A 25,849-nucleotide genomic window follows, 5' to 3' on the forward strand; every position below is an offset into this window, starting at 1 on the left:
CGTGACCTGTCCTTTCCATCAGCTCATGATAAGGCAGTAACTGCCAGCACATCCAAGATTATCTCAAGAAACTGTTCAGGTTTTTTCTAAGACATGGAGAGGACAGTGTGTGTGGCTGCATTCCTGAGCTCCAGAGCTGTCATTCCCAATCTGTGGACGGCTGTGGTGTGATGGATCACTTTTTTGTGGACTTTCTAGCCATGGTCTTATAACTCCCACCCAAGTGACTGTGTGAGACTGTGCAAATAAAGCAATTCTGGCCCACAAAGGGGATTGGTCGGTTTTGCCATCCTGCTGGGCTTGAAATGAGCCATCCCAGAGCCAGAAACAAGAGGATCCCACCACTACCAAGGAAGAACAGCAAGGAGTGGAGAGCATGTCCTTTAGATCCTGTGCTGAGAAGCTCCTGGAACCAGAAGACAGAGACAGAAAGAGAGGGAGTTCAAGAAGTGGTAGCAGAGAAGTGGTGGCAGGAGAGACTGGCAGGTGAAGCCACACAGTAGGCTTCCCAGCCCATGGATTTAGAAAGCTGAGCACCTTTGGGCAGAAGCAGAGGCCCAAGGAGAGGTGTGCCTATGAGCACAGCTGGGAAGGGGTTATCCTGATGGAAGAACTGTATTCTGAGAGTTCCTGAACCTGAATTGTAACCTTTTACTTTCCTAATGACCCTCATAATCGTGAGTATTGTCTGAGTTCTGTGCAGCTGTTGCAATGAATTATCAAACCCAGCAGAGAAGTGCAGAGTGAGTGCTGCGGAAGGGACGGTTGGTATCAGAATTGGTAATGATGGCAGAAAAAGGAGGCATATCTGACCTCTGCCTCATGGGAATCAGTCTTGGGCTCTTGATCTTGATTCTCCTTCCCCCTTGTGAAGTTAGGGGAGATCAGACAACACCTCCACACTTTTTTTTTTAACTGCATACCTGAAGGGTCAGATTTTGGGGGCTAAGAGATATGGTTTTGCAAAAGTGTTTTTTATCTATATTTGCGTGTGAATTTTGCCTTTCAACTAATATAAAAGTACAACTACTACATTACGGAGGATTCATAAACTTTCCCGACATTAAACATGCTTAACATTTTGGGTTGCCATGAGTCAGAATTGACTCGAAGGTAACAACCATTTTATAGTTAGAGGATGACCACAATCAGTATATTACAGTAAATAAACTTGGAGGGTAATTGCCAAAAACGATGGTTTGGATTGTTGATTTTCATGTTTCTTTTCAGACGAAAATGAGTAAAGTCCATTTTGTAGGCCAGGTAACTCTTAGGTAACTAACAGAAAATATTATGCAAATTTTATATAATGCAGATGTACAACCTATATCTCACTTGCCCTCCGTGTAGAATATTGGCTCTGGAAGCCCAGATTTTCAGTTTATTGAGGGGGAAACAAATTCACATTTTAAAAGCAATATCACATATGTCACTTAAGTCTGTTCTTCTGGAAGAAAATATAACTATAGAAATGACTCTCAATGGTAAGCATGTCTCTTGACCATTCTGCTCTTCTTTCCCACAAAGGTAACACCAGGCTGATTACTTATCAATACCATGTGAATCAGTTACTATTTTGTAGTGAAATAAAACATTGAGGACATTGGTACAATCTCAGTTATGGAAAAGCAGATATATATTTCATGTAAATTTAGGTATCTGGTACTATGATCTAAGGATGAGATGAAATCATGGTTCAAGGTAATTATAAATTACGGCATTTAATATTACGTAAAATGCTATGAAAAAATTAACAATGGTATTTTAGTAATCTTAGAGAACACTTGAGGAATACAGAAATTTCAGGAAAAGGTGAATACCATTGCACTGAGAACTCATTTTTACATAACCTGAGATTTTGCTGTAATATAACATTTTTCAAAATGGATTGTTGTTGTTGTTGTTAGGTGCCGTCGAGTCAGTTCCGACTCCAACAGAACGAAACACTGCCCAGTCCTGAGCCATCCTTACAATCGTTGTTATGCTTGAGCTCATTGTTGCAGTCACTGTGTCAAACAACCTCGTTGAGGGTCTTCCTCTTTTCCGCTGACCCTGTACTCTGCCAAGCATGATGTCCTTCTCCAGGGACTGATCCCTCCTGATAACACGTACAAAGTATGTAAGACGCAGTCTCACCATCTTTGCTTCTAAGGAGAATTCTGGTTGTACTTCTTCCAAGACAGATTTTGGCAGTCCATGGTATATTCAATATTCTTCGCCAACACCACAATTCAAAGGCATCAATTCTTCTTCAGTCTTCTTTATTCATTGTCTAGCTTTCACGTGCATATGATACGACTGAAAATACCATGGCTTGGGTCAGGCACACCTTAGTCTTCAAGGTGACATCTTTGCTCTTCAACGGTTTAAATAGGTCCTTTACAGCAGATTTACCCAATCCAACGCGTCTTTTGATTTCTTGACTGCTGCTTCCGTGGCTGTTGATTGTGGATCCAAGTAAAATGAAATCCTTGACAATTTCAATCTTTTCTCCATTTTTTATCATTATGTTGCCCATTGGTCCAGTTGTGAGGATTTTTGTTTTCTTTATGTTGAGGTACAATCCATACTGAAGGCTGTGGTCTTTGATCTTCATCAGCAAGTGCTTCAAGTCCTCTTCACTTTCAGCAAGCAAGGTTGTGTCAGCTGCATAACACAGGTTGTTAATGAGTCTTTCTCCAATCCCGATGCTCAGTTCCTCTTTATATAGTCTAGCTTCTCGGATTATTTGCTCCGCATACAGATTGAATAGGTAGGCTGAAAGAATACAACCCTGACACACACCTTTCCTGACTTAAAACCAATCAAGATCCCCTTGTTCTGTCTGAACAACTACCTCTTGATCTATGTAAAGTTTCCTCATGAGCACAATTCCATTCTTCGAAATGTTATCCATAATTTGCTATGATCCACACAGTCGAATGCCTTTGCATAGTCAATAAAACACAGGTAAACATCCTTCTGATATTCTCTGATTTCAGCTAGTATCCATCTGACATCAGCAGTGACATCCCTGGCTCCACATCCTCTTCTGAAACTGGCCTGAATTTCTGGCAGTTCCCTGTCAGTACACTGCTGCAGCCATTTTTGAATGATCTTCAGCAAAATTTTGCTTGAGTGTGACATTAATGATATTGTTCTGTAATTTCCACATTCAGTTGGATCACCTTTCTTGGGAATAGGCATAAATATGAATCTCTTCCAGTCAGTTGGCCAGGAAGCTGTCTTCCATATTTCTTGGCATAGATGAGTGAGCACCTCCAGCACTGCATCTGTTTGTTGAAATATCTCAATTGATATTCCATCAATTCCTGGAGCCTTGTTTTTTGCCAATGCCTTCAGAGCAGCTTAGACTTCTTCCTTCAGTACCATTGGTTCCTGATCATATGCCACCTCTTGAAATGGTTGAACATCGACTAATTCTTTCTGGTATAATGACTGTGTATTCCTTCTATCTTCTTTTGATGCTACCTGTGTCATTTAATATTTTCCTCATAGAATCCTTCACTATTGCAACTCAAGGCTTGAATTTTTTCTTCAGTCCTTTCAGCTTCAGAAACACTGAGTGTGTTCTTCTCTTTTGGTTTTCCATCTCCAGCTCTTTGCACAACATCATAATAATTGACTTTGTCTTCTTGAGCCACCTTTTGAAATCTTGTGTTCAGTTCTTTTACTTCATCAATTCTTCCTTTTGCTTTAGCTGCTTGAAGTTCGAGAGCAAGTTTCAGAGTCTCCTCTGACACCCATCTTGGTCTTTTCTTTCTTTCCTGTCTTTTCAATGACCTCTTGCTTTCTTCATGGATGATGTCCTTGATGTCATTCCACAACTCATCTGGTCTTCGGTCACTAGTGTTCAATGCTCCAAATCTGTTCTTCAGATAGTCTCTAAATTCAGGTATGATATATTCAAGGTCATATTTTGGCTTTCGTGGACTTGCTCTGATTTTCTTCAGTTTCAGCTTGAACTTGCATATGAGAAATTGATGGTCTGTTCCACAGTCAGCCCCTGGCCTTGTCCTGACTGATGATATTGAGCTTTTCCATTGTCTCTTCCTATCACCAAGGCCATATTTTCCAGCTACCTATCCTTCTTCTTTGTTTCCAGCTTTCGCATTCCAATCGCCAGTAATTATCAATGCATCTTGATTGCATGTTCGATCGATTTCAGACTGCAGCAGCTGAAAAAGATCTTCTATTCTTCATCTTTGGCACTAGTGGTTGGTGGGTAAATTTGAATAATAGTCATATTAACTGGTCTTCCTTGTAGGTGTATGAATATTATCCTATCACTGACAGCATTGTACTGCAGGACAGATCTTGAAACGTTCTTTTTGACAAAGAGGGCAATGCCATTTCTCTTCAAGTTGTCATTCCCAGCATAGTAGACCATATGATTGTCCAATTCAAAATGGCCTACCAGTCCATTTCAGCTCCCTAATGCCTAGGATATTGATATTTATGCGTTCCATTTCATTTTTGACGATTTTCAATTTTCCTAGATTCATACTTCGTACATTCCAGGTTCCGATTATTAATGGATGTTTGCAGCTGTTTCTTCTCATTTTGAATCTTGCCATATTAGCAAATGAAGGTCCTGAAAGCTTTACTCCATCCATGTCATTAAAGTCAGCTCTACTTTGAGGAGGCAGCTCTTCCCCAGTCATCTTTTGAGTGCCTTCCAACCTGGGCGGCTCATCTTCCAGCACTATATCAGACGGTGTTCCACTGCTATTCATAAGGTTTTCGCTGGCTAATGCTTTTAGAAGTAGACCGTGGGGTCCTTCTTCCTTGTCTGTCTTAGTCTGGAAGCTCAGCTGAAACCCGTTCTCCATGGGTGACCTTGCTGGTATCTGAATACCAGTGGCATAGCTTCCAGCATCACAGCTATACACAAGCCCCTGCCATACAACAAACTGACAGACACATGGGGGTTCAAAGTGGATAAGAGTAATAATAAGTATTTCTTGGACAAAGAGACACTTTGCCAAATAAATATTACAGACACTGGATTAAAAAGTTGGGTTCTTTATTTTAGGACATCTCAGACCTTTAAAGTGGTAACTGGTGCTGTGAATCTCTAAGACCAAAATACTGAAGGCAGCATTTTATAAACATAATTGACCACAGAAGCCCTCTTTTTTTCCCCATAGGCCATTATGTGGAATGATTGTTTCACAGAATATGTTGAAAAATGATGCTCCAATCCAATCTAAATTAAATAACACCCCCTAATGCAGTCTGATTGTGACACAGAATTTTACAGGTTCCCCTGAACCTCCATTTTTATGTGAAAGCTTGTATATGGTTCCTGATAAATTCAAGTGAAAGGTTTCTTCTTGTAATCTGCACCTGTGATCTTTAAATTATAACCATTTCTTGGCAATATTTGAAAAAATCACACTAAGAAAAAATTGTGTTTCTTCGTTTATACTGGTTTTTCTATTAAAAAGACAGTATTTTAAGAATCTCATACTGTGGCCTATGGAATGGCCACTTTTAATTCTGTTTTCCAGTTGACTTTAAGAAATGTAACAATACCTAAAAGTAGGCCATAGATCCATAAATATACTGTTTTCTCTCTGAATATACTGCAAAACATCAAACCTCCTTGTAATGTAGCTCTTGACCACATGAATTCACTTAGAGGAAAAACTGACAGCAAAGCTAAAAGATCTACCACTTACTTCTAGTTCAGTGTGTCAAAATTGGTGTTATTAAGATATAACATTGCTCTCTGGAAGTCCACATATATCATGTCATATATACATACACATATGTTGGTTGAAGAGTTGCTGGCAAAGGCAAAAATTCAGCTAAACGTGTTTAATCTCTTTCACATTGTAAGAGGCTACTTTCATCAATCAATACTTATTGAGGCCGACAGGTTATGTAGTAGTATCAGGCAGCATGGGGCTTGTAAAGAATAATGTAGCTCTGATTTCTGACTTCAGGGAACTGGGTTTCATGAGGGAGGCTCGATAGACACACATGCAAACAGCATATCCACTCTCAATTTATACTCCTCCCCAGCACATTAGATGTGCACTACTGTATAATCAATAAAAGTTTTAATTTCTGAAGGCAGAATGACTATTTCTAAAAGATAAAGTGTTTTTCTCCTCCTTGAATTAACAGCCTATTACTACTTGCAGTGGCTGGGTTTTTAATCTTTTTTTTTTTTTTCAATTTCTGATGAATTTAATTATCTAATGTAATTCAGAGTCATAGAGTTTTGAAAAAAAATAAGTTAAGGAATCATTGTCTTGGCCTAGCTTTCAAGTGATTCTGACATTTGAATCATAACATAAATAACAGATGAATGAGCCAAGCAGCGGTGGGAGAAATGTGCTTCCAAAGAAAACCATTTAAGCAGATTTCCACACAGGTGTTTAGGCAAAAATAGAGTCTGTCGACAGGATGAAAAAATCTTTAGTCAAGTATCTGTACATTTTGTTCCACACACAGGTAAACATCTGGATACCTAGAAATATTTGGATACTTTAATATTTCACTTTAGATTGCATTTACCTGTAGTTCTTGAATATAGATGTATAGGGGAGAATTGGTTAGCCCTAGCACTGGAATGAGTGTAAGCTAAATTTTGTTGCTGTTTGGGAAAGGAGGTTTGATGTTAGTTTCCTAGAGCTGAAATGGAAAGAATAAAGGGAAATGCTGAAACCAAGTGAGGAGCTGGGAGGTTTTTCCACTGCTCTCTGTGAGGGCTTGGGGTTTATCATTTGCCAGTGGCTGGTCTCAAAGCACCTGAATTTTTGTTTTGGTCTCAAAGCACCTGAAATACCAACCCGCGGAATCAATAATGGCCCCTATGGGTCTGGAATCCCGAAGGTCTTGAAAAAAGGCAAAGAGGGCCCAGGTTCCAGATTGCTGGAGGAATAGCCCAGGGCCCAGGCCTAGGAGGAAGACAGGGGGGAATTAGGCTTCCTGCCCTTTCCTGATCTCTGAGTGTTTGTGCTCAGATAACAGAAACCAGTTGGGATTTGGAGAGATGTTCAGCATTCCTGTCAACATTATTTTCTACAGTTGCCTTTTTTTTTTCTGTCTCTCTAAAAGCTCACATTCACTGCAGGCAGGCAAGTAGGGAGTACAAAACTAGAAAGGATCGATATTTTCCAGATTGGCTGGATGTGGGGTAGTGGAAAATCTGACATCCTAAACAGTCACTCTGGCCACTGATAGCATTTCTTCCATTATAATATTATACAATTATTTTTTATTCTCAAAAAATCAGAAAAATATGGATATTTGAAAACATGGATATTCTGACTAGGGTAAAGTTTTTCTGTTTTAGAAGATGAATTAAGTCATTTTCCTGCAGGGGCGAGTAGAGAGCAATGGGACTACTGATATTTTGATGGTTAATGTTTAGAGAATCAGTTCAATTGGAAGTGGAAGTTTGAGTGACTGCAATAAATTAGTCTAAAATATGACAGGCAGCCAATACTCAAGTTTCCTCACCCTTGAGTATACATTTTATAATGAGCTACATTTCCTGACTTTATTACCTAGATAAGAAGTTATAGGGTCAGTCAGCAATAGACATTAAAGCCTCATATTTATTCAGAGTGTACAGACTCTTATTCCTGCTCCATCAGACCAAATCTTATGACCGATACTGGGGAGAAAGGAAACCTCTGGATGGAATAAATTCTAAATGTACCTTAATTGATATAGCATTTGTATCATGCTTAAAATGAAATTTAGAAGTGAGAATTATGCTGAAAAGTAATGAATTACAGTTTGGTGGTAAAATTACCTCATCGTAAGATAAAATATGCATTCATTGAAGAAGATAACTATAAGAAAACCTACTTTTCTATTATAACTATCTTCAGTTAGTTTGAGGCAAAATGACCTGTGCTTTTCAATATAGATCATTTGATTTTCTAATATAGAATAAATTTAGCATTTTAATGCAGTTTTAGTCATGCATTTTCATATTTTCTTCTTCCATACTAAGAGTTTGATGCTTCCTAGTGGAAGTCTCTTTGCTCTGGGATCCACAAATGTGAGTTCCCTGGACTTTTGTTAAAATGTTAATGTGATTGTACATTTTTCTGGGCGGACTATCCAGAGGTTTCATCTAATTTTCAAAGCAACCAGTGATCTTATAAGTGATGAACTACTATCTGCAGTAGAAAATAAGAATGATACACTACCTCAAAAAGCCAAATTCCTTGCACTGTGATATGATGGCCAACTTACAATATTGACATTAGTCACATGGCATTCAATGGTACCCCACAACCATTCTAACCCTGACTTCATTGTTTAGAAGGTGAGTTTTGAGAGGCCATGAAACCAGTGGAACAGGGAGAATATTTCTGGCTCAATGTTATTTTTCTTCCCTCTCCTCGTGCTATAACAATAATAATAAATTCTCTAAATTGTAGCATAATCAGAAATGTTCACTCATTTATTTTCTAAAAAATTGAGTTAATGTAAGCAACATAAGAATACACTTGAGCAAAATTTATTAGATAATTCCAAATATACGTTTATTAAATAGTTGGGATAGCGTTATAAACAAAAAAAAGAAAAAAAAAAAAACTTCACGGTAACAGTGTATAAGTGAAATTTTAGTTAGAAAAGAATTAGATTCATTTTAAAGTGTTTTGAAATATATAGCCAATTTTCCATGCTATTTACTTGAATCAGTAATCACAGATAAATACAAGAATGAGAAGAGTAGAAATGAGAGACTTAGTGGGGCCATAAAGGAAAGAAGAAGGGGCAGGGCTATGGTAAGCAAAAGATAGGAGTCACAAAGCATGAGTAAGAAGAAAACTGTGAAGCAGATGATAACAAGAGTGGTGAGTAAGGAAGCCAGTTGGGAGGAAGTCGAGAAGTAAACAGAACCATGGAGAGAGGTGGATCATTTTAATGTTGAAGAGGGAGGCTAATACCCACATACCCTGCTTATCATATTCCATGCACTTACTGGGACCCACAGTGCAGTTCTTTGTGAGGCCCTGTTTTACTATGGGAGCCCTGGTGGCACTGTGACTAAGAGTTTGGCTACTAGCCAAAAGGTCAGCAGTTCGAATCCACCAACTGCTTCTTGGAAACCCTATGGGGCAGTTCTACTCTGTCCTGAGGGGTCGCTTAACTCAACTAGACTGCATTGGGTTTTGGTCTTACTATTTTTCCTGCTCTCAAAATTTCCATCAGAATTTGCCTCCTTTCTCTTTCTCATCCCTGTTCTTCCTCCTTCCCTCCCTCTCTCCCTCCCTCTTTCTTTTTCTTCCTTCCTCCTTTTATCCCTTCTTTTCTCTCTCCCTCTCTCTATATTTCCGTCTTCCTCACACATGCTTTTATGATCTAGTCTGAATGATTCACTTTACATTGCAACCAAAAGGGTCTAAATAAAACAGAACGACTCTCTCCATGTGTGGGATACTAGTTAACCAGGTAAGAACGCCCTGAAACTCCAGAATGATCCTTTCAAATCGATAGTATTTTTTTCATTCCTGAGAAAGCCAATGATATACGTTTTTTATTGTGTCAGCCCCTCTTTTTTTATTCTGCAGTCTAGTTTCTAAATATATTTTAGCATATTGTATTATTAACTATTACTGCTAACTGTGAGAGTGACCACACTATAATCTAAGAGGCATCTGCTTGCTTTTAGAGATGCCGTGGTACTCCTTAGTGTTTCTGGTAATGTATAATTTCAAAATATCCTATTTTAATGTTCCCACGCCTACCACAGAAGTCTGTGGCACACCCCTTACCTTTTTTAAAAAAAATTGTTAAGTGCTTTCACCTAAGGGTATAATGCATTCATGCCATGAAAATAAGAACATGAAAGAGGTCCCTAAGTGGAACAGGTTTAGGGAGATATTACTGAATTAATGAGTGTCTAAGAACAAGCAGGAAAAAATCTCACCCATCTTACCTCTAAAAATAATATTGGCAAAAGCTTACTGAATTATAATGAGTCCAGGGTTGTCTATGTGATGAGAAATAGGCATTACATGATGCTCTAAATACAATCATAATGCTAATTATACAATCATCGTTACCTGCAGGTGACTTGCTTAGTTCTCTCCAAAATAGTAGGAGAGATGTCATACCTTCTGGGACTGCATGTTTTTCTAATTTTCAGGCAGTTCAGGTACCATGCTGGCCTTTAGTTTTGTCACTGGTAAATGAGGGTTGGATTCCATCAGTGGTTTTTAAACTACTCTCTGGCTCTGGAACTCCATGATTCTGGAAATTCTTTAGGGATTGTCAAAAAAAAAAAAAAAATGAAGTGCTTTCAAGTATTTTCTTCCCAACTGTTAACACTTAAATTGCCTTAGAAATTTATTAATTGTTCTGAGCTTAAAAATTCCTTCCAGCTCTACAATTATAAGAATGAGTTTATATAGGTCTAGGGATAAAAGTTTTAACAAAGAAATTGTTCTCTGTGACAAAGAGCACTGGATTTAATGCCAGGGTAGCAGGGTACCTACGGTTATCTTTGCTCATAGGACTATAAAGGTTGGTACAGTCATTCTTTTAGGTGTGATATATGATTTGCCATATTTTGATAAGGACATATAAATTCTAAAGAATGGAATACTTAAAGCACAAACTTCTTCACCTAATAGTTAATTGTTAATCCTCAAAATTCAGCACATTTCTTTTAAAAAGTGTGTTTCTTACACAGTGCATCTTTTTGATTTGAAAATGTGTCTGGGGTAAGATGATGACTACATCTTGCAGGAGAACTAGATTCAGCTGAAATCTTGTCCTAAGCGGAGGCTGTCTGATTCTGAATTTAAGAAGAATATTTATGCATGTTCTTTCTCTAGGAGATCCTCTTTTCACTTAAACAAACTCTAATGCTGACATTTATTCTTCCCCATAAATTGTTTTTGTAAAGCTTCTCAAAATTCTAAAGTAAAAAATAGATTAGGACTAAGAAGGGAAGACCAAAAGAGGGTAAAATGTAACTAACTCACCTAGGAAAATGCACCAGACCAGAAAAACCAAACTTGTTGCTGTTGATTCTGACTCGTGGTGATCCCACGTGTTGCAGAGTAGAACTGCTCCATAGGGTTTTCTTGTCTATAATCTTAATGAAAGCAGATCATCAAGTCTTTCTTCTGCAGTGTTGTTGGGTGGGTTCAAACCACTAAACTGTAGGTTGACAGTTGAGCACAAACTTTTTGCACCATGCTAATGCCTCACTTCAACACGTCAAGGGTTACAGACAGAAGCAGAGAGCTTGGGTAAGAATATTATGAGGAATCTCTGTGTTCACTATTTTGACCTAAACAAAGATAATTACTAATTGAAGAATGTGGAATCCTGGATGAGAGATGTGGTTGGAACAAATAAAAGAGTCTCTTAAAATTCTAATTTTCTCCCATGCTTGATATGAGTGACTAAAATGTCTATATTATAGCAACCAAGCTCTAAAATTCTAAACTTCATACTACAGAAGATGAAGAGAGTAAAGACACCAGGGCAACCAAAAGGCATGACAGCGATGTTTGGAAACCAGATTTCTAAGAATTATAAAATAACTTCACGTTGGTAAGGAACCATATCAACAGTTATTTAACATTGATGACAACTGACTTATTATGTGAATAGGACAAATGTAATTATGTAAATAAGTGATCGTTTTATACATAGATAGTGCTATACCCTATTGAGTTATTAACTAATCAAAAAACTATCACTACCATCATATATCAATATATTGACTTTTCAATCCAAAGTTACTTGATTGAGCCATTTGGAGAAAATTTTCTTGTTTTCCTGAATAAAGTCAAGAGCTGACTAGTCAGAAATGACTATATTTTCAGCCTGTTTCAGCCACATTTTAAACAATCCCATCATTTTTTTATTCACTTTAATAGGAACCAAAACTCTTATTCTTCTTAATGTTATAATCAGTAACAAACACAGATATCCCCTTTTTATGCTCTGTGTGTCAAAATTCTTGAATATGAGATGTTTTAGTTAATTAAGTTAGAATAGCTTTTGACACCTCCATTCCTGTTTTGGAAACACTGGTGGCTCAGTGGTTAACAGCTATGGCTGCTAACCAAAGGTCAGGAGTTCAAATCCACCAGGTGCTCCTTGGAAACTGTATGGGACGGTTCTACTCTGTCCTATAGGGTCACTATGAGTCGGAATCCACTTGACGGCAACGGGGTTTCTTCCTGTTTTGCCATTACAATTTTCTATATTTCGTGTGAAAGACTAAAAAAAAAAAAAAAAAAAAAACTATAAACGAAATAGGGAAGAAGGTAATCAGTAAGAAATTTCAGCATAACTTCAAGGTATGATGTTAGACTTAAAAAAAATCACTCAGTAATATCATCATTCTTCCATCAGTAAATTATTATCCTCTAATAATAATTTTTTTTTAATAATAATTACTGATCAGATTTATCTCCAAAGAGAATTAGAAACCCAAATATCCCATGGCAAATACCAAATGGAAATATACTAAGGTGGTATTTTCCGTTTTATTCAAACATAATTTTTGTCACTTATCAACAGCTTTGGTACTAAGTACAGATATCTCACTGGATCAAAGCTTAGTCATCCTATTCTTCTCCTATTACCTAGTGTAGATGACAACATGCTATTATGAAAAAGCTATGGCCTTTAAAGCCAGATTATCATAATCTGGGATCTTTGCCATGCTACTGATGTAGCTATACAATCCGGCTTAGCCTCAATTTCATCTATGTACTAAGCATTGTGCATCCTTCTCAGAGGCGTTGTCAGGAAAACAGAAGATAATGTCTATAAACCTCCTACTTGAAGGTCTAGTCTCATTGGCCATCTAGAGACCAAGAAGGACATGAATGGATGGGCCAGTCCTCCTTGTCCTCAAGACTGGGAGGGTAGAAGGAGATTAGAGAACAGCAAGGGTCTTTTCAGGTTTCTCATTAAGTTTTTGGTGGTCTGCTTGGTTCTATATTTTTGGTCCATATGAGGAAGATTATTTTCCTTTCTACCACTTGAAACACTGGTACAACTAAAGGTCTTACCATCCTTAAACATATCTGAACCAAGAAAGAAACACACACACAAAGAACAGCCAGAGTGAATAAGAGCAATCATAGAGCCTGCCCCGTGAAATAAATCTGCCAGACAAGACAGAAAACAACTTGAATAGAAGAACAGGAGAAACATCTAAGACAATTCAGTTACAGTACTTTCCAAAAAAGCAAACAAAACAAATAAGTAAGCACAATATCATCAGGATTCCCAATTTAAACAGTTCAGGGATTGGAAATAAAGCACGATCACTACTAAATCCTGAGATTTTGGCTTAGAAGGCTGCAAAGATATCTCTGAGAGCACAAGCAAAATGATAAGGAGATGGAAATTGTTAGAAAAAGACAATTGGAAAATAAATCCAGGAGAGCTCTCATAAGTAACAGGAGTTACAAAAGGAGAAAAAGGAAAATATGAAGAAAAGAAAATAATTGGTTGGACAAATAATAGGAGAGGTTTTCTCTTAGAGGAAGGCCTGATGCTGTCACTTGAAAGGGCTCACTAATTTCCAGGCTGGGATAATAAGAAAGTGCCAACCTTAAGCATATCCTGGTAAATTTCTTGAACATGAAAGGTAAGGTGGTATCCCTGGTTGGCACAAATACTTAAGTGTTGGGCTGTTAACTAAAATGTTGGTAGTTTAAGTCCACCTGCTAGCACCTCAGAAGAAAAGCCTGGTGATTCACATCCAAAACATCAGCCACTGGAAACCCTATGGAGCTGTTCTACTCTGACACACATGAGTCAGAATCAATTCAATAGCAACTGGATTTTTGTTAAGGATAAATAAAATAATCTTAAAGTTTTTAGAGAGAAAAAACTAGCCAGGTATCCAGAACAAAACTCATCTGCAACACTGGAAACTAGAAGACAGCAGAATAAGAAAAACTAGAAGACAGCAGAATAGCATCTAGAAACTACTGAGAGAAAGGACTGCATTGTGACAACACCATGCTTCTCCAAGAGATCATTTGGCTGAAAGGAAGAAAAAAGTTATTAGGGGGGTTGCAACAATTTCCCTAGTTTGTCATCTGCAAACTTCATCAGAGGAAAATACTTTAAAATAAAATTCAAATCAACTATATAAACCAGATCATTACAGAACCAGTCTTACAGTCTGTCTTTCTCTAATTTCATATCACATGCCACCCCACGGCCATTTGCAAAGCTCTACGTGCACTAGAAGATGGAGGCTGGAGCAGTGGAAGGGAATGAATGAATCAATCATGTATGTCCTCTTCCTTACTGCTACTTTCTCAGCTGTAAATCCAGCTTAAGCCTGAGGAAGAAGTGGAACTTTGAACTGAATTTGAAATTATAAATTGGAACTAACTGGGCTTTTTTAAAACCTGTATTACCTAAATTAAGATGACAAAAAACCCATTGCCACTGAGTCGATTTCTACTCATAGAGACCCTATATAAGACATACTAGAACTGCCCTTTAGGGTTTCTAAGACTGTAAACTTTACACATGCAGACTGCCACATCTTTCTCCTGTGGAGCAGCTGGTAGGTTCAAACCACTCAACCTTTGGGTTTGCAGCCAAATGCTTAATCACTGCACCACCAAAAACCAGGGCTCCTTAAATTTAGACATACAGTAGAAAAAATGGAAAGCTATGAGATTTGCTCAAGCTATTGACAAAGGATAAGAAAAAGAGAATGACAGTGGCTACAAACAAAACCAACTCCTATTTGTACCATGTTGAGTACAAGCCATCCATGAATCAGTTGCACTCATATTTTAAGGCATTATTGTATATGCATTCTTAAGTAGCTATCTAGAATGATTGGGCAGGACAAAACAGGAAAGAAGACTAAAAGCAAGAATTAGAGATGAGACATAAGGCATGTTTCTTGAGGGAGTTAGGAATTCTTAAAAATTCCATGGATATCTGGTTTGCATAATGTCTGGAGAAAATGATACACTTTACTTTGTATAATGCTGAAACGAACCTCACAACAGTAACTTAGATCAGTTAATCAAAGAAGAGGAATTTAAAATAAGCCTACATTGTACTTTATGCAGCTGCAAAATTAGCTGTTTAAAAAGTAAGCACTAATTGTTAGAAGTTGAAGAAAAGAAGTCATCAACACCTTCAAGAAGCTGATCAAAACTCTCTCTCTCCTTCTCCTTCTCCCCTTCTTCTCTCATTTTCCTTCTCTCCCTCTACATCCTGCCCCCATCGTTGTTTCTGTTTAGTGGTTAAGAACTTGGCTGCTACCAGCCTCTCCTTGGTAGCCCTGTGGGGCAGTTCTACTCTGCCCTATAAGGTCGCTATGTGTCAGAATGGCCCCGACGGCAAGTTTCTTTTTTTTTTTTTTAATTTAACCACCCAAATTATTATCCAATTTGATATTTCATTTACAACTTCTCTCAAATATTTCTCTATGTCTTTATTCTCTTAATCTTAAAAATAGTTTTCTAGTTCTTAAACTCCACCACGGCAGTGACTTATGCAACATAAGTCTCTAGAATAATGTCTGGCATATATTTGTTGAATTGAATAAAGCTTTCCCCTTACATTAATTAGTGCTCATTGTTTTACTTAATTCAAATTCTTTACTTAGTTCAAAAGTATACACTTTAAAAAAAATAGATTCTGATTATTGAATAATTTTTCTACCCTTCATTTCTTTTTGTACCCTAAAGTACCCTACTCTTCAATAATCTTTTTTTTTTTAGTTACCTCCATCTACCAAGATATTTGCAGGTAATTGTTGGTATATATTTATCAATTGCCTATGTGAAAGTATAGAATTAATATTCAGTGAATGTTTTGAATATAATATCAAATTTCTATTTAATCATCTAAGACTTTCCTTGTACTAGAATTCAATGAAGTTAAGAGGTGAGAGTCTTGCCTTGAAGATCAAACCTGTATTCTTAGGACCCAGAAGTCTTTGACATCACAGACAACTTTTTAGTAATGCTACTAAGCCTTCGTGCTACTAAGACTGTATACGAATTGCAAAAGCAGTTTCTTTGATTATAATGTCAGCTAATGGGGAAGAAGTAACTCATTAAGAAGAAATCAAGGTGCTGGTAGGAACAGGAAAATGATGCTGGGCATCTAAAAAGCAATAAAACCCCATGATAAGAGTAGCTTTGGAGAATTCAGAACTATGGCAGCAAATGAGATCAGAGATGCAGAGTTATTTAGTGATAAATTGTTTCTTAAGATGGAAAGAAGATGATCACATTCTCGTACTCCAGTCAAACAGCACCCCCATAATATTTAGTGCAGTGATTATCTACACCAGTGTGAAGGAAGATATTTTTATGAGGGTTTGTAGAAAAGTCATATTCAAATAGTTATTCACTGCTTCTTTTATCTGTCTGCCAGATTATGTCAATCAGCAATGCCAAAATGGTCTTGTGTTTCAATCATAAGAAAAATTAATACTATAACAATAACAACAAATAAAAATAATAATATCTACTATTATCATTTATTGAGCACTTTTTAGTTCTGTTCTAAGTAATAGGCAGGCATTATCTATTGCAACTTATCAGAAAAGAAGAAATACTCAGTATTAGATGTGTATGTATCTCTCCAATGAAATCTACATATGATCAAAGTCCTATAGCAATACAGGAAACATTTCTGAACCAGTAATAATTGCATAAATACATGTGGCTTTGTGCTTACTGCCGTTAGCTACCACACTATTAGAATATGGTTAATTGTAGGAATGAGCAGGGAATGAGTGGGTTTTGAAGACAGCAACATGAAGGAACTCTTGGCAACATTTTAACAACCACCACAACAATGAGGGAATAATATCCAGATTGTGGACATCATTCTGCTTCCTTCTGAGAATTAAACTCTTTTTTTCTACAAATGTTCATTCTACGCATCTAGGATGTTGTCGCTGTAAATGTTGAACTCTACCATGAGCCTGCGGAAATGTACCTATCATTTCCTTTTAGGTCTTGGCATTTGTCAGGGGCTGCTTTTACATTGTTTTACCACATACTCACCTGCATAAAAGACTCTGAGCAAACATTAACTTTTTCTCTAATTATGGTATGAATTTCAGGAACAGGTTTTTTATTTACTATCTTTGAATAGTATTATAAAGTTTTTTTTTAGTGCATGAAAGCCTAGGTCCTCTTCCATCTCGTAGATTGAAAATCTCCTGCTTTTCTTTTCCAATTTTTTACATCTACTTACTTGCATGTGTGGTATCTATTACTAATCTCTATCATTTTCCCATTTCAGAGCTAGAATTACTATCTTTGAAGAATAGATGGCAACACTGTCCCCCATTCACTTTTACCGTAAAGAGGAAAAGCGTTATTTTTCCTCCACAGTCAGACTTTTGTTATGTTTTCTATATGGGTTTCCAATATCTCAAAGTTCATATGATACAATACACCCTAATTACTTCTCCTTCAAGAATAATAGCTGTCATCAAGACAAATATCATATCTAATGCAGGAAAGAAATACACAACCTGAATGATCCATTTTCTTTCTGAGTTGAATTGATTTAAAGCTTTATGTGCGAGATATTGGTAAAAAACAAGGCTCCAGGAACTGACGGAATAGCAAATCAGATGTTCCAACAAATGGATGCAGCACTGGAAGTTCTTTGGAAGACAGCTGCCTGGCCAAATGGCTGGAAGAGATTCATAGTTATGCTTATTCCAAAGTAAGGTGATCCAACAGATTGCAGAAATTTTGAACAATATCATTAACATCACATACAAGTAAAACTTTGCTGAAGATGATTCAAAAGTGGTTGCAGCAGTACATCAACAGGGAATTACCAGAAATTCAAGCCAGATTCAGAAGATGTAGAACCAGAGATATTATTGTTGATATCAGATGGATTCCGGCTGAAAGCAGAAATTACCAGAGAGATGTTTACCTGTGTTTTGCTGACTATGCAGAGGTATTTGACTGTGTGGATCATAGAAAATTATGGATAACATTGCAAAGAATGGCAATTCCAGAACAATTAATTGTGCTCGTGAGGAACCTGTACATAAACCAAGAGGTAGTTGTTCAGACAGAACAAGGGGATACTGCATGGAAGCTGGGCTATATGAAGAAGAATGTGGCATCAGGATTGGAGGAAGACTTATTAACAGTCTGCGATATATAGATGACACAACCTTGTTTCCTGAAAGTGAAGAGGACTTGAAGCACTTACTAATGAAGATCAAAGACTACAGCCTTCGATATAGATTACGCCTCAAATTAAAGAAAACAAAAATCCTCACAACTGGACCAATGGGCAACATAATGATAAAAAATGGAGAAAAGAATGAAGTTGTCAAGGATTTCATTTTACTTGGATACACAATCAACACCCATGGAAAAAGCAGTTAAGAAATAAAAAGACACATTGCATCAGGCTAATCGGCTGCAAAAGGCCTCTTTAAAGTGGTAAAAGGCAAAGATGTCACTTTAAGGACTAAGGTGTGCCTGACCCAAGCCATGGTGTTTTCAATCACCTCATATGCCTGTGAAAGCTGGACAGTGAATAAGGAAGACCATAAAAGAATTAATGCCTTTGAATTATGGTATTGGCAAAGAATCGAATATATCATAGACTGCCAGAAGAATGAACAAATCAGTCTTGGAAGACATACAGCCAGAATGCTCCTTAGAAGCAAGGATGGTAAGACTTCATCTCATGTACTTTGGACATGTTATCAGGAGGGATCAGCCCCTGGAGAAGGACATCATCCTTGGTAAGGTAGAGCGTCATCAAAAAAGAAGAAGACCCTCAACGAGATGGATTGACACAGTGGCTGCAACAATGGGCTCAAGTACAACAATGATTATTAGGATGGTGCAGGACTGGGAAGTGTTTGGTTCTGTTGTATTAATTCAATGGCACCTAACAACAGTACAACAATGTAAGATATATGTGTATATATACACATATATAATCATATAATTATACTAATATAGGATATCTATTTATACATCAGTATCTATCTTCTATATATATATCCCCCTTCTCTTTAAGTAATACTGACACCTAGTGATGATCACAAGAGGTTTAATCCAGGCATGAAAAATCCTTCTCAAGTAATCAGTAAGGATGGTAAGACTTCATCTCATGTACTTTGGACATGTTATCAGGAGGGATCAGTCTCTGGAGAAGGACATCATGCCTGGTAAAGTAGAAGGTCAGCGAAAAAGAGGAAGACCCTCAATGAGATGGATTGACACAGTGGCTACAACAATGGGCTCAATCATAGCAACAATTGTAAGGATGGAGCAGGACCAGAAAGGGTTTCGTTCTGTTGTGCACAGGGTTGCTATGAGTGAGAACTGAATCAATGGCACCTAACAACAACAACACAGCATTCACGTATTTCATGAGGAGTTGTAGGTTTTAAAGTGTGCAGTCTTAGACATACAAGACTTGGACAGAAGGGGTGGATAACATACAGAGGAGGGAGGAGGTAAAATGGTCTATCCATGAACAGACCCTGTGCTGTGTAGAGGAGCAATATATTTCAGTGGCATTCCAGAGTCCCATTCTACACTAGCCCGTTTCTGAGTTGTTCTGGCATGCCTCTTTCTAGCCACAATTCTTCACCTATGATGGCTGTAAATGTCAAAGTCCAATTATATTAGCATTTCTGGTGGGCTTTAATATCAAATGTCAAAAGAAACCTAGGTTATAAAAACCATTTCTTTCTACTCATAGTTTTAGGCATTTTTAGTTTTTGACTGCAGGGAAATAATCATTAGCAGTGGTTGTTGTGTGGCAGCTCAGCTACAATCTCTGATCACCAAAATATGGCTTAGATACACTTTTATGTGTATAAAACTTCCAGTAAAATCATGGATGATATTTCAATAAAATGCACCAAGACTTAAAGTCTAACCTAATTATATCTCAAATATAATAATTATTACTATATGTATTAATTCATTTAACAAATATTAATTAAGCACCTACTGTGTATCAGTTAAGAGCTACAGCTGCTAACGAAAAGGTTGGTAGTTTGAATCCACCAGGCACTTCTTGCAAACCCTATGGGGTAGTTCTACTCTGTCCTTTAGGGTTGCTATGAGTTGGGATCGACTCATTGGCAATGGGTTTGATTTTTTTTTTTAATCCTTATTCTGGAAACCCTGGTGGTGTGGTGTAGTGGTTAAAAGCTATGGCTGTTAACCAAAAAGTCGAAAGTTCAAATCCACTAGGTGCTCCTTGGAAATACTATGGGACAGTTCTACTCTGTCCTTTAGGGTTGCTATGAGTCAAAATTGACTTGATGGCAATAGGTATGGGTTTTTTTTGTTTGTTTGTTTAAATCCTTCTCCTTATGGAGCTTACATTCTCGCAGGGAAGAAAGACAATCAACAAGATAAATAAGTAAGACATATTTTAGACAGGATAAGTTAAATGGTAAAAAAAACAGATAAAATTTAAACCAGACAGGAGGGCTTAATTTTCATCAATAGCATGGGCAGAGAAGGTGTCATCAAAAGGTGACATTTAATAAAGTACTGTAGGAAATGAGGCCATCAGCATAAAGGCACAAAGAACAGTAGTATAAACACCCGGAGATAGGGGTGTTCCTGGCTTGTTCAAGGGACAAGGAGTCCAGTGTTGCAGCACTTTTCATTTAACTAAAATTATACTCACTAACGTAAAAGCATAATATATTACACCATGTGATTTCATAGAATAAAAAATGGCAGTTCATGTTTGCTGCTTGTGGTTCTGCTGATGGCTGATACAGACATACACCATCCTTTGCTTGGTGCTGGGTAAGCAAGAAAAATGGAAAAAAAAAAAATATCAAGTAGAAGCACTTCTGGTGGTTGCAAAATTTGCTGATTCAACATTGAAAGATAGCAAGATAGCTATTTTTTGAAAGCATATTCATTCAAATCATTTTTTCATAAAAAATGTATTAAGGGTTTCCTATGTGTCTGGAATTTTTCTAAATGGGGCGATTAAGCAGTAAAAATGGACAATTATGCCTCCTCTCATGACATGTATACTCTAGCAGGGAAACTGACAATCATCAAGTAAGTAAAATATACATGGTATATCTGAGGGTGCTAAGAGCTATGGGGAAAATAAAGTAGTGAAGGGGGCTAATGAGTGATGGGATAATGACTTGCAAAGTTAACTAGGGTAGCCAGTGTAAACACAACATGATTGCATGATAGAAGGTAATGGGGACACTGTAGACTGTGTAGTCAGGGAAGAATTTCTTGTGGAACTGACATTTGAGCTGAGAACTGAATGAAAAAGAGATAGCCATGTGTTGTGGACTGGATTGTGACTTTCCAAAATATGTCTTGTAACCCTAAACCTTATACATATGAATGTAACTCTGGGAATTGGCTTTTCTCTATTATGTTAATAACACATGTTAGTTTAGGGTGGGCCCTAAACCTAAACTCTCCTGAGTTACATAAAGAAGAACATAGACACAGAGACATGCACAGAGTCACAGGGGGCAGGCAGACACTAGCTGATGATAACTGAGGCAGATGAAATCTACAAGATCAGGCACTCTATGGATTGCCAGCTATGGTTAAGCACCTGGCTACTAAATGAATTGACTTGTGCCTAAAGACAACACTAAATGAAAGTTTGTTGGTTCATACTCATCCAGTGGGTCCTCGGGAGAAAGACCTGCTGACCTGCTTCCATAAAGATTACAGCCTAGAAAACCCTATGGTGCAGTTCTTCTCTGTCATATGAACTTGTTATGAGTCGGAATCAACTCGATGGCATGCAATGATGACAACAAAAGTTGAAATAGACAAGAAGGACTTCTCATTAGAGCCACACCCTGAATTTTGAACTTCTAGCCTCTAGAACCATGAGAAATTAAATTTCTGTTCTTGAAAGTGACTTGTGGTAATTTTGTTACAGCAGCACTAGGAAACTAAGACATTATATTATATTTTGGAGAAGAATCTTCAAAGACTCTTAAGGAGGAATGAACCTGGAATGTTAAAAGACCAAAAGCCAGCATATGTGGAGCACAGTGAATGTGCACTTGGACAGAAAGAAATGAAATCACAGACATAGGCTGGGACAGGCCACATTGGCCAAGGTAAGATTTTCAACGTCCATCTGGGTCTGTATCTACAGTGCATCTTGACCGTTGGGCAGCATTGTTAGGTGCGTCAACTCGATTTTGACTGATAGTGACCCACTGTGCACTGTGACAGAGTGGAACTACCTAATAGTGTTCTCTTAACTGTAATCTTTATGAAAGCAGATCACCAGGTCCTCCTCCCACGGAGATGCTGGATGGGTTTGAACTGCCAATCTTTTGGTTAGCAGCTAGCAGTTAAGTGGTAAGTGCTTAACCGTTTGTGCCACCGAAGCTTCTTGATGGTTGGTTCCAAAACCCAAACCAAAATCATTGCCGTGGAGTTGATTCTGGCTCATAGCAACCCTATAGGGCAGAGTAGAGCTGCCCCATAGAGTTTCCAAGTCTGCAATCTTTATGGAAGCAGATTACCACATTTTTATCCCATGAAGCCACTGGTGGGGTCAAACAGCCAAATTTTGGTTAGCAGCCACTTAACCACTGTGCCACTAGGGCTCCTAAATCCGATCCAGATAGCTGTTTTATCCCTCTGCATCACTCCTGGTGCCTTTAGCCAATCGTTTCAGCTGTCAAACTATCAAATGCTTACTACGGCAGGCATCAGGCTAAATGATGGGGGTACAGTGTTGACCAAGACAGACCAGCCAGCCCTGCCCACATTAAGCATATATTTCAGCGGAGAGATATAAATGACATAAGTATCTTGAGGTTTAAGAAGGGAGTAAATGAGATGTATTATTGGCATTTATTATAAAGGAGAATTAACCTAGACCAGAGACTAGGTCCAATATTATGCAAAAATGAAATATTATTTTGTGTTATATATTATCCATCCAAAAAAAAAAAGTCATTCCAAGATTCTTTCTCCTACTGTAACAATAAAATAGATTTAAAAAAAAAATCCATTTCTATAGTGTTTGATAATTTCCTAAGTACTTTCATAGGCATTACCCCATTTAATAGTCACAATAACTGTGATAGAGGTTAGTCAATTATATTCATTTTAAAGATGAATAAGCTGAAGCTCTGAGAATTTAAATGACTTGTCTACAGCCAGGAAATGAGTTAGTAATGTAGGCAGTCCTAGAGGTCTGCTCTGAGCTAAATATAGTAAAACTCTTTACCCAATAGCACTAGACATTTAGTTTGGAGGCAAAGGAAGATCCTCATTCTTAAGAAATATGGGATCTATTTAAGGAGGTGTTCAGATAAGCACTTGATAATAAATTGTGCAGAAATTTCGTGTGCATATGAAGTTAGGGAATAATAAGAGTGGTATAGGATTATTCTAGAACCTTGTCTTGACAGAAGTTAATTTTAAACTAGCCCTGGTGCCACAGTGATTAAGAGCTTGGCTGCTAACCAAGAGGTTGGCAGTTCAAATCCACCAGCCACTCCCCGGAAACCCTATGGGGCAGATCTACTCCATCCTATAGGGTCACTATGAGTTGGAATCGACTTTACAGCAACAAGTTTGATTTTGGTTGTAAACAGATTATGTGTCCAGATTGCAATGTTTTTATATTCTGAAATGTCTCTGAATTTTTCTTTTTCCATTCTCAAAATCACTACCAATTAAATACCTTTTGGCCAATCGAACAATGATTTCCTCTGAGTATATTGCTGAGTATAGGTATCTATGGTGTTTCTTCATTGCATAGATTAATTTCAGCTAATCTCTCTTTCTCTTCAGCGCCCAAAATTTCTGCCCAGGCATTTCAGAAAATTTTACTCAGCCTTCTTTTCTAATTATCTTATTCCCAGCTCTAAGACTGGTGCCAAGCGTCCTATTTAAATGACCTCTTCTCAGAATACTAATTGTCAACATTTAGAAAGCTTTATTCATTCGACCTTCCTCTATTTCTTAGAAAATCAGTAGAGAATTCTATTCAATAGGAAACCCTGAATTTACTGCCTTATTAAATGAACATCCTCTGCTACTCTTAGATAGTGCAATGACTGATTTTTCCAATCTTTGCTTGATGTCATCAAATATCTGGCTCTATTAATACTGATTATTTTATACTATAATTTATTAAAACCACCTGGCATACAATCACATAAAAATACATTTTGTATTTTTAAAATACCAGCATTACCTTACTATAAATTTAATCTCTTTACCCACCCACTGTATTTACAAATGATTTTTCTATTAATTATAAATTGCTACTTATATGTGTCAGCTATCAAGTAATTATGACAAGAAAAAAGTACATGACTTTATTTATTTATGTTTATATGGTTTATTATCTTTTGCTTCATGGCTATGAACTGGAGCAAGTCATTTAATATACTGAAGACACAGACTGCTGTCAAACCATCATTATGCAACAGCATTCTAGGTTCCCTGTTAAGTGTTTTTGGTATCCTATTTTACTTTAGCTTCATATCAACCCTATAAATAGATACTAACTTTGCAATATGTGTTCCCCTAAAAATCCAGTCAAGATCAAAGGCACGTTTTTTAATAGAAACTGATGAGAAACATCTTTGTAAAAAGTGTAAAGCACTTACGGGAACCAGGAATTTTTTAATCTCTTCTAATGCATGACTCATACGTGAATAAGCTTCCCCAGGCGGAGCAAACACTTCAATTAATACATGAAGTTCATCACTCAAGTGAGCATATTTGGCTTCCCCACTCTTCCTTAGTTCTTCTTCCTGTGAAAGAGGTTATTTTTAGAAATACAAATCCACTCATTTTGCTTTAACATTTATCAAGACTACGACAAAAGGGCATAATCTAAGCAAATTTTCCCTAAGTAGAAACCTTTTGAGAAATAAAATTCTGGTAAAAGCCATTTAAAGATCTTAAAATCATTTCTGAGAATTTGAATTATTAAAAAAAAATGGGGGGGCATAATTATCATCTACAAGTTTTAATCAGCAAAATGAAAATGTTAAAATCCTGAAAAAAAGTTACAGAAATGTCATTAATGCCTAGAGTACACTACTACATTCTGGAAGAAAAAGATTGTGTCTGATGCATACTATTTTGCAGACAATAAACCAAAGATTATCACTGTGTTCTTTAAGAAAACTAGGACTTTCTAGCTACTTTTTGAGAACTTGTGAAAAGGTCACTTGTTTATGATAAAAAGAAAGCTAAGTATGCAAAACCAAGGCTCATCGTACCAGCCTATGTTCCTGCTGGCCCAGATGATTGAGCCTCATACCACATCTTGCGGCCTCCTTTTGGTCAATAGGGGTGTACTACAGGGATGGTGGTTAAACATCATGTTGGCATTGATTCCTCATGACCTACACATCTGCGTAGCCAACAGCGCATATATATAGGATCAGATTTTCCATAGTACTGAGCCCAAGTCATTACTCAACTTTGATAAATACAATACAGGTGATACATTTACTGTGGTCATATGTTCTAGGCATTTTACACATATCATCTCCAGTCTTACAACAACCTTGCATATTACTCATATTTCAGATAAGATTAAAAGAGTTTAAGTGGCTTCAGCAATTCTGGGATTCACACCCAGCTCATTCTAATTCCAAAGCCTGTGCCCTATGCTTGCAACCAGATTTACATTTTATAGGATTTCATGGAAGCAAAATTTGGTTAAAAAGTTAGCATAAATGCTGTCATGTTTTACCTTTCTTGATGCCCCTTCTCAAATAGACCAACAGTTGTTTCACTAAATTCCAAAAGATAAAAATAAATACTTCCAGTTTAATATGGTAACAAGCAGAGAAGTAACAGGACTAGATTTAAGCTGGATAAACCAGAGTAAATCTGCA

At 37.3% G+C, this 25,849-nt stretch overlaps 1 protein-coding gene across 1 annotated transcript in view; it reads right to left on the bottom strand.

Annotated features, from left to right (window-relative positions):
* Window positions 1-25,849, bottom strand: part of KHDRBS2 (KH RNA binding domain containing, signal transduction associated 2) — a 638,752-nt gene that overhangs the window by 301,616 nt on the left and 311,287 nt on the right. The window contains exon 4 of the mRNA XM_003404411.3: window positions 24,605-24,751. Within this exon, the coding sequence (XP_003404459.1) occupies window positions 24,605-24,751 (147 nt within the window). The remainder of the gene's footprint in view (window positions 1-24,604; window positions 24,752-25,849) is intronic.

The sequence above is a fragment of the Loxodonta africana genome, chromosome 1 (genome assembly GCF_030014295.1).
Source record: "Loxodonta africana isolate mLoxAfr1 chromosome 1, mLoxAfr1.hap2, whole genome shotgun sequence".
In the NCBI taxonomy this organism is placed as follows: Eukaryota; Metazoa; Chordata; class Mammalia; order Proboscidea; family Elephantidae; genus Loxodonta; species Loxodonta africana.